We start from the raw sequence: 15,784 nt of genomic DNA on the forward strand, positions 1-15,784 counted from the left end.
GGACAGGCTGTGGATTGCAGATTAGGGTAGGGATGTATGGAGGGGACAGGCTGTGGATTGCAGATTATGTATGTATGGAGGGGACAGGCTGTGGATTGCAGATTAGGGTAGGGATGTATGGAGGGGACAGGCTGTGGATTGCAGATTAGGGTAGGGATATATGGAGGGGACAGGCTGTGGATTGCAGATTATGTATGTATGGAGGGGACAGGCTGTGGATTGCAGATTAGGGTAGGGATGTATGGAGGGGCATGCTGTGGATTGCAGATTAGGGTAGGGATATATGGAGGGGACAGGCTGTGGATTGCAGATTAGGTATGTATGGAGGGGAAAGGCTGTGGATTGCAGATTAGGGTAAGGATGTATGGAGGGGACAGGTTGTGGATTGCAGATTAGGTATGTATGGAGGGGACAGGCTGTGGATTGCTGATTAGGGTAGGGATGTATGGAGGGGACAGGCTGTGGATTGCAGATTAGGGTAGGGATATATGGAGGGGACAGGCTGTAGATTGCAGATTAGGTATGTATGGAGGGGAAAGGCTGTGGATTGCAGATTAGGGTAGGGATGTATGGAGGGGAGAGGCTGTGGATTGCAGATTAGGGTACGGATATATGGAGGGGACAGGCTGTGGATTGCAGATTATGTATGTATGGAGGGGACAGGCTGTGGATTGCAGATTATGTATGTATGGAGGGGACAGGCTGTGGATTGCAGATTATGTATGTATGGAGGGGACAGGCTGTGGATTGCAGATTAGGGTAGGGATATATGGAGGGGACAGGCTGTGGATTGCAGATTAGGGTAGGGATATATGGAGGGGACAGGCTGTGGATTGCAGATTATGTATGTATGGAGGGGACAGGCTGTGGATTGCAGATTAGGGTAGGGATGTATGGAGGGGACATGCTGTGGATTGCAGATTAGGGTAGGGATATATGGAGGGGACAGGCTGTGGATTGCAGATTAGGTATGGAGGGGAAAGGCTGTGGATTGCAGATTAGGGTAGGGATGTATGGAGGGGACAGGTTGTCGATTGCAGATTAGGTATGTATGGAGGGGACAGGCTGTGGATTGCTGATTAGGGTAGGGATGTATGGAGGGGACAGGCTGTGGATTGCAGATTAGGGTAGGGATATATGGAGGGGACAGGCTGTAGATTGCAGATTAGGTATGTATGGAGAGGAAAGGGTGTGGATTGCAGATTAGGGTAGGGATGTATGGAGGGGACAAGCTGTGGATTGCAGATTAGGTATGTACGGAGGGGACAGGCTGTGGATTGCAGATTAGGGTAGGGATATATGGAGGGGACAGGCTGTGGATTGCAGATTAGGTATGTATGGAGGGGACAGAATGTGGATTGCAGATTAGGGTAGGGATATATGGAGGGGACAGGCTGTGGATTGCAGATTATGTATGTATGGAGGGGACAGGCTGTGGATTGCAGATTAGGGTACGGATGTATGGAGGGGACAGGCTGTGGATTGCAGATTAGGGTAGGGATGTATGGAGGGGACAGGCTGTGGATTGCAGATTAGGGTAGGGATGTATGGAGGGGACAGGCTGTGGATTGCAGATTAGGGTAGGGATGTATGGAGGGGACAGGCTGTGGATTGCAGATTAGGGTAGGGATGCATGGAGGGGACAGGCTGTGGATTGCTGATTAGGGTAGGGATGTATGGAGGGGACAGGCTGTGGATTGCATTTTAGGGTAGGGATGAAAGGAGGGGACAGGCTGTGGATTGCTGATTAGGGTAGGGATGTATGGAGGGGACTGGCTGTGGATTGCAGATTAGGGTAGGGATGTATGGAGGGGACTGGCTGTGGATTGCAGATTAGGGTAGGGATATATGGAGGGGACAAGCTGTGGATTGCAGATTATGTATGTATGTATGGAGGGGACAGGCTGTGAATTGCAGATTAGGGTAGGGATATATGGAAGGGACAGGCTGTGGATTGCAGATTACGTATGTATGGAGGGGACAGGCTGTGGATTGCAGATTAGGGTAGGGATGTATGGAGGGACAGGCTGTGGATTGCCGATTAGGGTAGGGATATATGGAGGGGACAGGCTGTGGATTGCAGATTAGGGTAGGGATGTATGGAGGGGACAGGCTGTGGATTGCAGATTATGTATGTATGGAGGCGACAGGCTGTGGATTGCAGATTAGGGTAGGGATATATGGAGGGGACAGGCTGTGGATTGCAGATTATGTATGTATGGAGGGGACAGGCTGTGGATTGCAGATTAGGGTAGGGATGTATGGAGGGGACTGGCTGTGGATTGCAGATTAGGGTAGGGATATATGGAGGGGACAAGCTGTGGATTGCAGATTATGTATGTATGTATGGAGGGGACAGGCTGTGAATTGCAGATTAGGGTAGGGATATATGGAAGGGACAGGCTGTGGATTGCAGATTACGTATGTATGGAGGGGACAGGCTGTGGATTGCAGATTAGGGTAGGGATGTATGGAGGGACAGGCTGTGGATTGCCGATTAGGGTAGGGATATATGGAGGGGACAGGCTGTGGATTGCAGATTAGGGTAGGGATGTATGGAGGGGACAGGCTGTGGATTGCAGATTATGTATGTATGGAGGCGACAGGCTGTGGATTGCAGATTAGGGTAGGGATATATGGAGGGGACAGGCTGTGGATTGCAGATTATGTATGTATGGAGGGGACAGGCTGTGGATTGCAGATTAGGGTAGGGATGTATGGAGGGGACAGGCTGTGGATTGCAGATTAGGTATGTATGGAGGGGACAGGCTGTGGATTGCAGATTAGGGTAGGGATATATGGAGGGGACAGGCTGTGGATTGCAGATTATGTATGTATGGAGGGGACAGGCAGTGGATTGCAGATCAGGGTAGGGATATATGGAGGGGACAGGCTGTGGATTGCAGATTATGTATGTATGGAGGGGACAGGCTGTGGATTGCAGATTAAGGTACCGTTACACTAAACGATTTACCAACGATCACGACCAGCGATACGACCTGGCCGTGATCGTTGGTAAGTCGTTGTGTGGTCGCTGGAGAGCTGTCACACAGACAGCTCTCCAGCTACCAACGATGCCGAAGTCCCCGGGTAACCAGGGTAAACATCGGGTTACTAAGCGCAGGGCCGCGCTTAGTAACCCGATGTTTACCCTGGTTACCATTGTAAATGTAAAAAAAAACAAAAAAAAAAACCAGTACATACTTACATTCCGGTGTCTGTCACGTCCCTCGCCGTCAGCTTCCCGCACTGACGGTGTCAGTGCCGGCCGTAAAGCACAGCACAGCGGTGATGTCACCGCTGTGCTCTGCTTTACGGCCGGCCGGCGCTGACACATTCAGTACAGGTTAGCCGCCGGCGGGGGACGTGACAGACATCACAAGGTGAGTATGTAGTGTTTTATTTTTACTTTTACAATGGTAACCAGGGTAAATATCGGGTTACTAAGCGCGGCCCTGCGCTTAGTAACCCGATATTTACCCTGGTTACAAGTGAACACATCGCTGGATCGGTGTCACACACACCGATTCAGCGATGGCAGCGGGTGATCAGCGACGAAATAAAGTTCTGGACTTCTAGCTCCGACCAACGATATCACAGCGGGATCCAGATCGCTGCTGCGTGTCAAACACAACGAGATCGCTATCCAGGACGCTGCAACGTCACGGATCGTCGTCGTTCTCGCTGCAAAGTCGCTTAGTGTGAAGGTACCTTTAGGGTAGGGATGTATGGAGGGGACAGGCTGTGGATTGCAGATTAGGGTAGGGATATATGGAGGGGACAGGCTGTGGATTGCAGATTAGGTATGTATGGAGGGGACAGGCTGTGGATTGCAGATTAGGGTAGGGATGTATGGAGGGGACAGGCTGTGGATTACAGATGAGGGCAGGAATGTATGGAGTTTCATTATCATGGATAATCCTTTGTTCTGGGATGTGAGCTGGAACTGTGGAAATATCTCGATTGCAGGCAAGTAACGTTTAGACATTCTTTGCATAATTTTTTTTTGCATTTTTATTTGCGATCTGTCATTGCCCAGGTCCACCCTTCATGATGTCATGCTGAACAAGCAGCACAGAGGATTTGTGCAGATGATTTTACATTTGTGAAGCTGGACAGTTTTGCATAGGTAAAATATTCAAAACCCTATTAAAAACACCTGCAACCACGGAGCAGGTAAGAGATACCAGTGCGGAGGACGACAGCAGCACATACATACAGGGTAAGACACTGCTATCTAGCCCAAAATGCTAGAAAACTTCTTAAATGGTCCTCCTATGTGACATTTAACGAGGGTCATTCCATATCAAGTGATCCAAATATGATTTTTTTTTTACCTGACGTCTTTAGATTTTTTTTTATTTTTTGTTTTTATGAAGTACAACTTTAGTTAATTACAAATTAAAAGTTTTGAATTTTTTTCTTCATCAGTTAATTTTCTACAGATTTCTAAAGTTTTGAAAAAGTGCGGATTTTGGCCTGGTATGGCTTTACATTTTTTATCATATCTCGGGCTACAATTAAGATAAAGAGGTGGGAGAGGCATCATTTTTCTCAGAACGGTACCAGCTTTCATTTGATATGTCACAAGACTATGTTTCTTTATATTTTGTTTTAGAGAAATCAAATTCAAAATTTTGATGTGCAATTGTGAAAAAAACGTATGTTTTAAAATTGTGAAAACATGCATGTGTGTTACTTGTGTTCTTGTTTATATTTGTACAGGGATTCAACTTGGGACCTATCAAATTTGAATTTTTTTTTTAAGCCGTGAATCATCTGATTTTATGTTTGTGTGAGTTTCTTCCTTTTTTCTTCTCAAATTACAACTTATTGCATTCAACATTTATATGCAACAATAAAGAAACACAAGAAAAACAAATACCGAAGTGCCAGAATAAATGCATCTTAATCATCATAACACAACTTGTTCAATGCATTCACGTTAAAAATGCTGAGCAAGCCAAAAGAAAAAAGGTGATCACATCCTCAAGTGTGATTCTCTAAATACAGTCTGATCCTAATTACCGTATATGTTAAAAACCAGATTAAAAGAACCAATATTTTTACCACCTATTTATACATGTAACAATTTTTTTTTCTATCACTAAACATGTCATTTATGAAGTGTTTAAGAAGAATAGTCCAGTAGTTAAATCCTCGTTTTATAAAATATGAACTAATCAAACAATTAATAGTAGGTTTTTACACTGGCCTTCTATCATCAATGTGTCCCTTCTAGTGGGTGAAATGTCATCTTGTCTATAAGCACTTACTAGCAATGGCCGTTTCCTTTTGTGTCAGAGTATGTGCGGCTGTCATGGTGCTCGGCTCCACCTGAGTTAATATCTGATTTTTGCTCACTAATACAATGTCTGGTTTTCTTGGTAACACAAAGGACGGCGCTGGACCAGAAGGTGCAGAAAAGTCACTTCTACGTCTTCATTTTCTCAATCTTTGGAGAGTCCAGTAGCCGCCAGCGCCAATCATATTCACAGGTCACATCACCAGTTGTGTCATCCATTGCCGATCTTGTGCCGCCTTCTACCACTTCATGGACTTCACTCTCTTTGCTGAATGATGAAATCCGTGTTTTTTATTTCTGTTTCACTACATGGAATGGCAGTCTGGTATTACTGAGTCCCTGTGATGGGTTCTGCTTCCTGTAACCGATGTTATAACAAACTCTCCTCCTCTTCATAGTCCTGGTTTGTACAATACATGAACTGGGTGTTAAGAATATTTTTCTCCCTCCATTTGAGGAGTTTCCTGGGTGTTCAGATTTGGTGTGAATACGGCCTCTGGAGACCCGAGCTGCCGGCCTGTCATCTGCTCTGCAGTCACCGTCTACCCCTGCTCATCCTCAGCCCTAACAAAGCTTCTCCTCTGCCCTCTCCTGCTCCTAAGCTGTAACATAATAAAATAATACAGTAATATCTAAAAATCATAGATTTGGTAAATATGGACCCCACACTTTTACACCACAGGCTGAACAGATCTAAATTTCAGATTTTTGAACTGACACTGTAATAGTTTTATTTTTTAAAATATGATCCCATCACAATCCCAACTTGTGTTTTGGTACAGATATTGCTAGGAACATAGCAGGTACATGTGCAGTTTTTAACATTTTGAAATTAAACGTTTTTTTTCAGAAATGCGTTTTAAAATTTTGCGTTTCTGTTCGCATGGGTAAAATATTAACAAAGATACTCTTGTGACATATCTGGTGAAAGCCTGTACAGATCTGAGCTGAATGGTGTTTATTTTGTTTCTCTATCTTTTTTCTAGCCTGAGTTATGAGGAGAAATGTAAAGGCAGGCAACACCGAAATTCGCACTTTTTCCGAACTTTGAAAATCAATAAAAAAAAATAAAAAAAATATCTAGAATTTTTTTTCTTCACATTTTGCATTCTCTGACACACTATTACCAAATAACAAAATCTCAAAAGAATTAAAAATATAGAGGTAAAAATCATTGGTTCACTTGACACGGAATGACCCACTATTAAATGTCACATTTAACTTTTGTAATCAGTTTGTCTCCTATGTGGGTGACTTGAGTCTCACCATCCTCTTGCTATCGCTACTGAAGCCATAGTTGCATAGTTTGGCAAATGATATACATATGTTCTTCAAGCGTCAGTCTTTACTGTAATACTGGCATTCTACTCATGAAAGTGGAAGCTCAGTACATGGGGGTAAGCGGTTGCTGCACAGAAAATATGGATATAAGTAATTCAGAGGATTCAGTAGAGTAAATGCTCATTAATGTGCAGCATCTTGAGATCTGAAGATTGCGGTGGCATTACTTTCCATTTAATGAAACCCAAAAGGACGCAGGTGTGGTCCCAGGGGCCCCAGGAGCCGGCAGAGAGGAAATGTAAAGCTCGCTTGGAAACGCCATCTCAGCCTCTGATACCTGACAACTACCATTGCTCGTCAGAAGCGTCTGCGGCAAAGAAGACTCTGGAGGCGAGGAAATCTGAGCGGGTAAGTGAGGCCCTGAGAGCTCCGGTCACCATAGCCTAGTGGGGTCACGGATATACACCACGGGGAGGGATGTCATCAGTAATGTGCATCTGTCCACATCATCCATGGCTGAGAACAATCCTGTGTGCACCAGGCAGAGAATACAACAGAAATAATGATTCGGGGGAAACTCATTTACCATTAATTAATGGCTGAGAGTGTGGAGATAAATAGAGATAATAAAAGACAACTTAAGACTTGGTTCACACAGTGTTCTCCCATGAGCGCTACATCAGGGTGTGTGTTAGAATCCCTCTCCTCCTCTTAAATTCTAATGGAGTGAAACTGATGCTGGGCACTGACTGGCCTCGGCCCTGGCAGCGTTCATTATGTTCAGACATGCAGGGAAATGTGGTCCACCATGGAGACTGCCAGGATGGGACTACAGCAACTAGATGACGTCAAGTTACAGAGTGCGGAGGAGCAGAAGACATAGAAGTCACCAACGCTCTGCCAATTCCATAGTTCAATCCTCGGCTTGTATTATCATCACCATAAAAACTGTGCAAAGGGAACATCATGGCCGAGCAACTGCATGCAGCATTACATCACCAAGCACAATGCCAGCATCAGAATGAGTGGTGTAAAGTCGCCATCACCATACTGTGGAGATGTGTTCTGTGCAGTGATGGATCTCACTTTTCTATGTGACGTCCCCATGCCGGGGTGTGCATACAGCCACCACTCACTATATACTGAACAATGACTGAAGCTGCACTGGCGGAGCCCCTATGACTGAAAGTCAGAGGCTGCCCAAAGGAATAAAATTCATTTTCTCGTTGTAGCCGCGCTTTCAGTGCCGCAGAGCTTTAGGACGCTTTCATCCTGCAGATTAACCCCATATCTGCAGGTGAATAGTGTTTGGGGACGTGACAGGTTCCCTTTAACATTTCAGCATATAAGATACTTTGGACAATAATAGATATGAATTAAGGTCCATGAAGACATGGTTGGGGGAGTTTGGTGGGAAGAACATGACCAGCCTCAACCTCCTCCAGCACCTTTGAGATTAACTAGAATGGAGATTGTGAGCCTGGCCTCTCCTCCAACATCAGTGTGTGCTCTTCTGGATGAAAGGGGAAAAAACAGACACCTCCAAAATGTTATAGAAATCCTTCCCAGAAGAGTGGGAGCTGGTATAGCTGCAAATGGACAGACTCCGTATTCTTGACTGTGGATGTAGAAAATACAATATTTTTGTCCATATCCTGTATGGGATGATGATAAAATATGTATCTATGTTTAAAGAAGTAATTCAATGTCCACACCAATTCCTAACATCCATTATCTGCACTCTACTTCACATTGAACATTATGTATCTGTATAGAGACGCTGTAGTCTGTTGTTCAGGACTCACGGTTTCCTAGTGAAGCCAATAGAAGGTTTATGCAACTACAGATAGGACTGGAGAAAAAAATACATGATGTAGACAAATGTAATCTGTTTGCAGAGATCAATGAGAATTGTGAATGCAGCTCTGGCTGTGACAGCCAATGAGGATTGTGAATGCAGCTCTGGCTGTGACAGCCAATGAGAATTGTGAATGCAGCTCTGGCTGTGACAGCCAGTGAGGATTGTGAATGCAGCTCTGGCTGTGACAGCCAGTGAGGATTGTGAATGCAGCTCTGGCTGTGACAGCCAGTGAGGACTGTGAATGCAGCTCTGGCTGTGACAGCCAGTGAGGATTGTGAATGCAGCTCTGGCTGTGACAGCCAGTGAGGATTGTGAATGCAGCTCTGGCTGTGACAGCCAGTGAGGATTGTGAATGCAGCTCTGGCTGTGACAGCCAGTGAGGATTGTGAATGCAGCTGTGGCTGTGACAGCCAGTGAGGATTGTGAATACAGCTCTGGCTGTGACAGCCAGTGAGGATTGTGAATGCAGCTCTGGATTTGAATAGAGAGTTAGATATTTTGTATTAACAGAAAACGAATGTTTCCATATTGGTAGAATGATTTTTCTTTTTCTGTAGGTTCACGAAGGGAATGCCCCAATGATGCTAATGATAAGACACTGGCAGAGCAAACAATGAGCCTCCTTGGGTGCACCAAGTCAGGATTCGTGTTATGTCTCGGCCTTTCCATCATTCTTTTGGCCATTAACAACATTAACCAAGTGGAGGACGGACAAAGCATCGAGGAGGAGATCAAGGAATGCGGCTTCTATCCGGGAGAACTGTGTAAAGCGTTATTCGATGGAAAGCCTGCCGCCCTGGTGGTGGGAAATATATGTCAAGAAGCCCTTCCCCTATCCAGAGAAGAAGTCCCGATCACCCTGCAGTCCAACTGCACCAACCTGATAACCGAGCTGCACTTTATAACAACCCCACTGTCGCTGGAGGAGGCAGACTATCCCTTGGCGTACATCGTGACTATACACAAACAGCTGGACATGTTCATCAAGTTGCTTGCCGCCATTTATGCCCCACAGAACGTGTACTGCATCCACGTCGACCAAAAGTCTTCCAAGACATACAGTCAGGCGGTGCAGAGACTTGCTAACTGCTTCCACAATGTGTTCTTATCATCCCAACAGGAGACTGTGGTCTACGCGGGGTTTTCAAGGCTGCGCGCCGACATTAACTGCATGGAAGACCTGGTCCGCTCTGCCCTACCATGGAGACATGTCATCAACCTATGTGGCCAGGACTTTCCCATGAAAACCAACAGGGAGATAGTCCAGTACCTCAAGTCCAGGTGGAACGGGAAGAATCTAACGCCGGGAGTGATCCAGCCGCCGCACATGAGGTACCGCACACAAGCCACTTACAAGGAGTTTGTCCATATGGGGAAGTCTTACGTCTACCCCACCAAAGAGGAGAAGGTTGGCCCACCACACAACATCACCCTCTACTTTGGGACGGCCTACTACGCCCTCACCAGGAACTTTGTAGAATTTGTGTTGACGGACCAAAGGGCGAAGGATCTCCTGGAGTGGTCAAAGGACACGTATAGTCCGGACGAGCACTACTGGGTGACCCTCAACAGGATCGAAGGTGAGATTTTCCACATCAGCCATAAAACGATCTCCTGATCTAATCGTGCCCCCCCTTTATTACCAGGACCAGAGGTGTCCATGCTCAGTAGGGATCAAATCTTGTCCCTACCCAAGACTTCTCACAGCTGAGGGTTTGTTATATTGTATTCAATCTGTAACATAAATGGCCAGGACTCCAGATTGATACTTTACCTGCACTGACACATTGCAGCACACATGATGATGTATTAAGTTTACGGAAGATTATATAAAACTGGATACACCCTCAGCTATAAGAAGCATCAGGTCGGCACAAGCAAGCCTCTGTTTACATCCACTGACAGAGCGCTTGAAAACAGTAATGAATACAAATACAAAACATCAATGAAGGAGCTGCCGTGGAGTACAAAACCGTGTCTGCATTCTTCCAAAATTGGCTCCTCTCCTGTCCATGGGTTGATTAGAAATCTAATGAAGTGCTATACACTGTGTTCCAAATTATTATGCACAAAGAGTTTAGGAGTGATAAGGTTAGAATTTTTTTGTTTGTCATTTAAACTCATTGATGGTGATGTGTGTCAGGGCTCTTTATATCACTGAAAGCAATTGCAGATACCTGTGCAAATTAGTTTGGCAGGTGTGTCCAAATAAAGGCAAGACTACTTAAGAAGGCTGTTCCACATTATTAAGCAGCCTACATTTTTTGCCAAAATGGGAAAAAAACGGATGTGTCGGCTGCTGAGAAGCAACAAATTGTGGAGTATTTAGGTCAAGGCATGACTACAATCAACATTGCCAAGACACTTCATCGTGATCATTGCACAATCAAGAAGTATGTAGCTGATTCCCAGCACACACGTGTGCGTGCTGATAAGGAAAAACTGAGGACTCTTTCCAATAGGCAATTGCGTAAGGTTAAAAGAGCAGATGCAAAAATGCCTTGTCATAGCAGCAGACAAGTTTTTGAAGCTGCTGGTGCCTCCAACGTCCCCAGAACAACAAGATGCAGGGTCCTTCAGAGGTTTGCAGCTGTGCGTAAGCCATCCTGTCGACCACCTCTATCCACTGCACACAAGCAGAAACGGCTCCAGTGGGCCAAACGATACATGAAGACTGACTTCCAAACTGTTTTGTTCACCGATGAGTGCCGTGCAACGCTCGATGGTCCAGATGGATGGAGTGGAGGATGGCTGGTTGATGGACACCCCATGAAAACACGGCTAAGGCGCCAACAAGGAGGAGGTGGAGTAATGTTTTGGGCTGGAATCATGGGGAGAGAGATTGTCGGCCCCTTTATGATCCCTGAAGGGGTAAAGATGAACTCCATAATCTATGTGGAGTTTCTAAAACAACACTTCCTGCCATGGTTCAAGAGGAAGAACTGTGCTTTCCGCAGCAAGATCATTTTCATGCATGATAATGCACCGTCTCATGCTGCAAAAAACACATCTGCATCTCTGGCTGCTATGGGCATAAAAGAGGACAAACTTATGGTGTGGCCACCATCTTCCCCTGACCTCAACCCCATTGAGAACCTCTAGAGCATCATCAAAAGGAGTGTCTATGATGGCGGGAGGCAGTTCACATCTAAGCAACAGCTCTGGGAGGGTATTCTGTCCACATGCAAAACAATTGAAGCAGAAACCATCCAAAAACTGACAAATTCAATGGACGAGAGAGTTCAGAAGCTTCTTTCGAACAAGGGGTCCTATGTGCAAATGTATCATCACCTAGAATAAAGTTTTCACTTGAAAACTGTTTGATTTCATTTTGTAATAAGCTGATAATGCTTATAACCTCACAATTGACCATTTTTTTGTTCAAAGTAAAAAAAAAAAAAAAGGTTGAAAACTCTGCTGTGCATAATAATTTGGAACATGCATTTTGAGTGTTTATTTATTTTTTTTAAAAGATACTGTTTTCATAGGCAGTTTGTTCCAAAACATTGCAATTATACTAGAATAGTAGATGACTGGAAAATAACAATGACTGCAATTCAGATAGGTAATTTAGAGGAAATATGAGGAAATATTATTTGCATAATAATTTGGAACACAGTGTATATGGAAGAAAGCAACCATAAATCTTTATAAGAAAAATAAAAAACCCTCTTTGAATATCTCACCATCTACTGTATATGCATTTAACTTGCAGGCAAGAGGTAACTCAAACAGAATCCCCAGACAGGTTACTGGCCCCTTAAACTGTGTTCTGCATTTATTTTTTTCAGATTTTCCGGGATCGACCCCTCACGCTGGCTGGGAGGGGAACATCCGAGCTGTGAAATGGAGGGACCAAGAGGGCATCTCACACTCTGGCTGCAGCGGTAACTTCATTATCTTTTGGCCTTGGACCACAAAAGGGGGGAAACCGATATTTAGGTCAGGGCCAGGCTAGACTGCCATACGGTTGGTTTAAAGGAAAGACATCCTGTGCTGTGCCTAGTACAAGGCCTGGCAAAGAGAATCCACGTGTACCTGGAGCGGGTACAGCACAGGGCAGCGGTCTCCCTTTGAGTGTTGCTATAACACGCGCCTCACTACAACTTATTCTGTCACGTTTCATCGAACTCAGCCCAACCTGTAGTCTTTCTGCAATTTTCTAGTACGCTTAAGGCCTGAATCGTTGATTTAAATACCGTAAACAATTTTTTGATCCATAAAGTATCCCATGCTTAAAACTTAACAACAAATCCCCATCTATCACCCTATATGCTCGTCTAGAGCAAAATGACTAGAGTTGCACAAGAAAAATGAAGAATACATTACAATTTTATTGAAAATTCCAAGACAAACGTACAAAAATAAAATAAAAACAAATGCCTCAATAGCGAGGAACGTGATTGGCTGGGGACACCTAAAGAATATCAAGAAGGTTATGCATAGACTTATGTGCTAGACTAACTTCATCAGGACGATGAAGTGAGGACAAAACGCGCGTCGAGGTTAAGGTATGCTGGCAAGGACATTCCATATGTATTGAACGTAATTGCTACAGAAACTGCCCTATTATAATGGAAATGTAGCAGATTAATTGATTGTTGAATACCAGGTTATATCAATTAGTCTATGCATAACCTTCTTGATATTCTTTGGGTGTCCCCAGCCAATCACGTTCCTCACTATTGAGGTATTTGCTTTTATTTTTGTATGCTTGTCATGGAATTTTTCAATAAAATTGTAATTTATTCTTCATTTTTCTTGTGCAACTCTGGTCATTTTGCTCTGGATGAGCATATAGGGTGACAAATGGAGATTCACTGAATCATCATTAGCATCTTCTTTTTTATCTAGTTTTACCCTTTCGCTTGTTTTCATTTGCATCTTATTTAAAGTCTACTTTATATGCGTTTGGCTGGCTTTGTTTTTGTTTTTCAATTTTTATGAGCCTTTTAGATTTTGATCAAAATTAACTAACCGCGTAAGCCATTTTGAAAAATTTGGCACAACAAACATCAACAAAAACTAGAAGATTACAAAAAAAAAAATTTAACACACAATACCCTTTGTGCTTCAGTTCTTCCCAATTTTTAAGAACTCTGCTTGTTTCTGGTGAGTGGGAGCCATGATTATTTACGCCCCACCTCTCCGGATCCAATACTGTTCCTAGCTGAGGGTTTTGTCAGTCTTATCCAGTTTGGACAACCCTTAAGGGTACGTTTCCACGGGCCGTATAGTTGGCGCCTTGGACGGAGCGGAAACCCTGCTCCGCCAAACGTCAACCCCTTCTGTACGCACGGTGATTCCAGATGTGTTGATTGTACACATCTGGAATCGCCGCACCCTATTCATAGGACTGTGTTATTTACCTTGCAGGGACGGAGCATCGCCGCAAGGTAAACAGACATGCTGTGGTCTAAAAAGAAGCCTGCATGTCCGTAAACGCAGGGCCACCGGATGCGTGTTAACACGCATAGTGAAGACAGGATTTCATAAAATCCCCTCCACTATGCTGTAAATCTGGACGCTGCGGATTGAACGCTGCGGTTGTACACAGCATCCAATCCGCAGCTAATCCAGATGTAATCTGGCCCGTGGAAACATACTCTTAGAGTATGTGCACACGTAGATGGAACTCCTGTGGATTTTCCCGCACCTGTTTTTGTAAATCCGTAGGTAATCCGCACTGTGGATTACCTGCGGATTTACCGCGGTTTTTGTGCAGATTCCACTTGCGGTTTTACACCTGCAGATTCCTATTACGGAGCACGTGTAAACCGCAGCGGAATCCGCACAAAGAATTGACATGCTGTGGAATAAACAATGCAGCTTTTCCGCACGTTTTTTTCCACGGCATATGCACTGCGGATTTTGTTTTCCATAGGTTTATATGGTACTGTAAGCTCATGAAAAACAGCTGCAAATCCACAGCGTCAAAACCGCTGCGGAGCCACACCAAGATCTGCAGCGTGGGCACATACCCTAATACATTTTACATGCACTGACACATTGTAACATTTAGCTCAGAGGACGGGATACAATAGTAACCTACTTGTCCCATTCCTCTCTCAGGGCACTATGTCCGGGATATCTGCGTGTACGGCCTCGGAGATCTGCGCTGGTTGATCAACTCTCCACACTTATTTGCAAACAAGTTTGATCCGAGTCGCTACGGTCTGGTCACAGACTGCCTAGAAACACATTATAGACGGCGTGTCCTGGATGGGGCGGATGTCCCGGTGGAGCAGAGCTGGTATTTGCAAGATGAGTATTCGACAAAGGCCTTAAAGTGATGGCTAGTGTTTCCAAGAGGTGAAACGAGATATGTCCTTTGAATACATGCAAACCAAACCTACCACTCTGGTCCCGGGTTCTTGTAAATCCTCAACTTTATTATCCCTGGATGGGTTATCTGTTATAAACAGCAGAATGGACAGGGGAATTATCGAAGGATCAGCCATACAGGATGAAAACACAGAATGAGTCAGGAGTAACGAAGGGTCCAACATCCTGAAAAAGCCAATCACATCGGACAAAAATACAACGGGCAAGTTCAGACCAAAGTCCGGCAACAGAGCTCCTGCTTGATATTTACTATGCAAGACTACACAGTCAACGGGTGTCAATCATTTTTTAGCAAAGACTCAGTTCTAAGACCCTTCTCGTCAGGATTGCCAACTGGCAAGACCCTTCAGAGAAGACGCAGGTGCTGGCACAGGAGTGCCAAGGGTTGTATTCGCTGAATAGTATACCCAGGGAGGGGACAGGAGTCTCATATTCCAATCAGCAATTTGACTCACAAAAATCAAGGAAAATACACATTCTTAAACCAGGGGTGGGCCACATGAGGCCCAAGATGCCATTCTATGAGGCTCGCCCATCCATATGGACAGAAAAATGCCTGACTGACAGGTTAACTATAAGGGGGTAGCCACACACACACTCAAAAAAATAGTGGTGGCAGCTGAAGAGCAGGGCCTGGAAAGTACTAATGGTGCACGGTGTAGACATCTCTGGATGCCTCATACATCAGGAGAATGGGGTCCCGTAACTCGCTTAGCACTACAGAAAGGAATATGTAAAAAATGTTCAAAATAACGTGAAAAAATTCAGTACTGTGTACACAAAACAAGCTTTTCCTATTAAAATCAGCCAGAAACTTATTATAAGAGTATTTGGGCATTTTTTGATGTGGATTTAGGAGCAGAATCTATTTCTAAATGCTTGACAAAAAACTCAGTGAGAACCTACCATTAAAGTGCTGATTTTTGGATGGAAGATTCCTGTAACTTGAATATGTACTGATCAGACAGTTATGCTGTATGCCACAAAGGTCA

General features: G+C 44.5%; 2 protein-coding genes across 5 annotated transcripts in view; one reads left to right on the forward strand and one right to left on the reverse strand.

The window, feature by feature from the left end:
* The window catches only part of RTF2 (replication termination factor 2), a 70,687-nt gene that overhangs the window by 36,331 nt on the left and 18,572 nt on the right, over window positions 1–15,784 (reverse strand). The gene's annotated exons all lie outside the window — the stretch shown is intronic.
* LOC143769207 (putative beta-1,3-galactosyl-O-glycosyl-glycoprotein beta-1,6-N-acetylglucosaminyltransferase 7) lies at window positions 8,713–15,232 on the forward strand. The gene is made up of 3 exons (XM_077257761.1): window positions 8,713–10,027; window positions 12,239–12,334; window positions 14,520–15,232. Exons 1-3 carry the CDS (start codon window positions 9,061–9,063, stop codon window positions 14,738–14,740), a joined length of 1,284 nt encoding a protein of 427 aa, XP_077113876.1. The 5' UTR covers window positions 8,713–9,060; the 3' UTR covers window positions 14,741–15,232.

This window comes from Ranitomeya variabilis, chromosome 4 (assembly GCF_051348905.1).
Source record: "Ranitomeya variabilis isolate aRanVar5 chromosome 4, aRanVar5.hap1, whole genome shotgun sequence".
Classification (NCBI taxonomy): Eukaryota; Metazoa; Chordata; class Amphibia; order Anura; family Dendrobatidae; genus Ranitomeya; species Ranitomeya variabilis.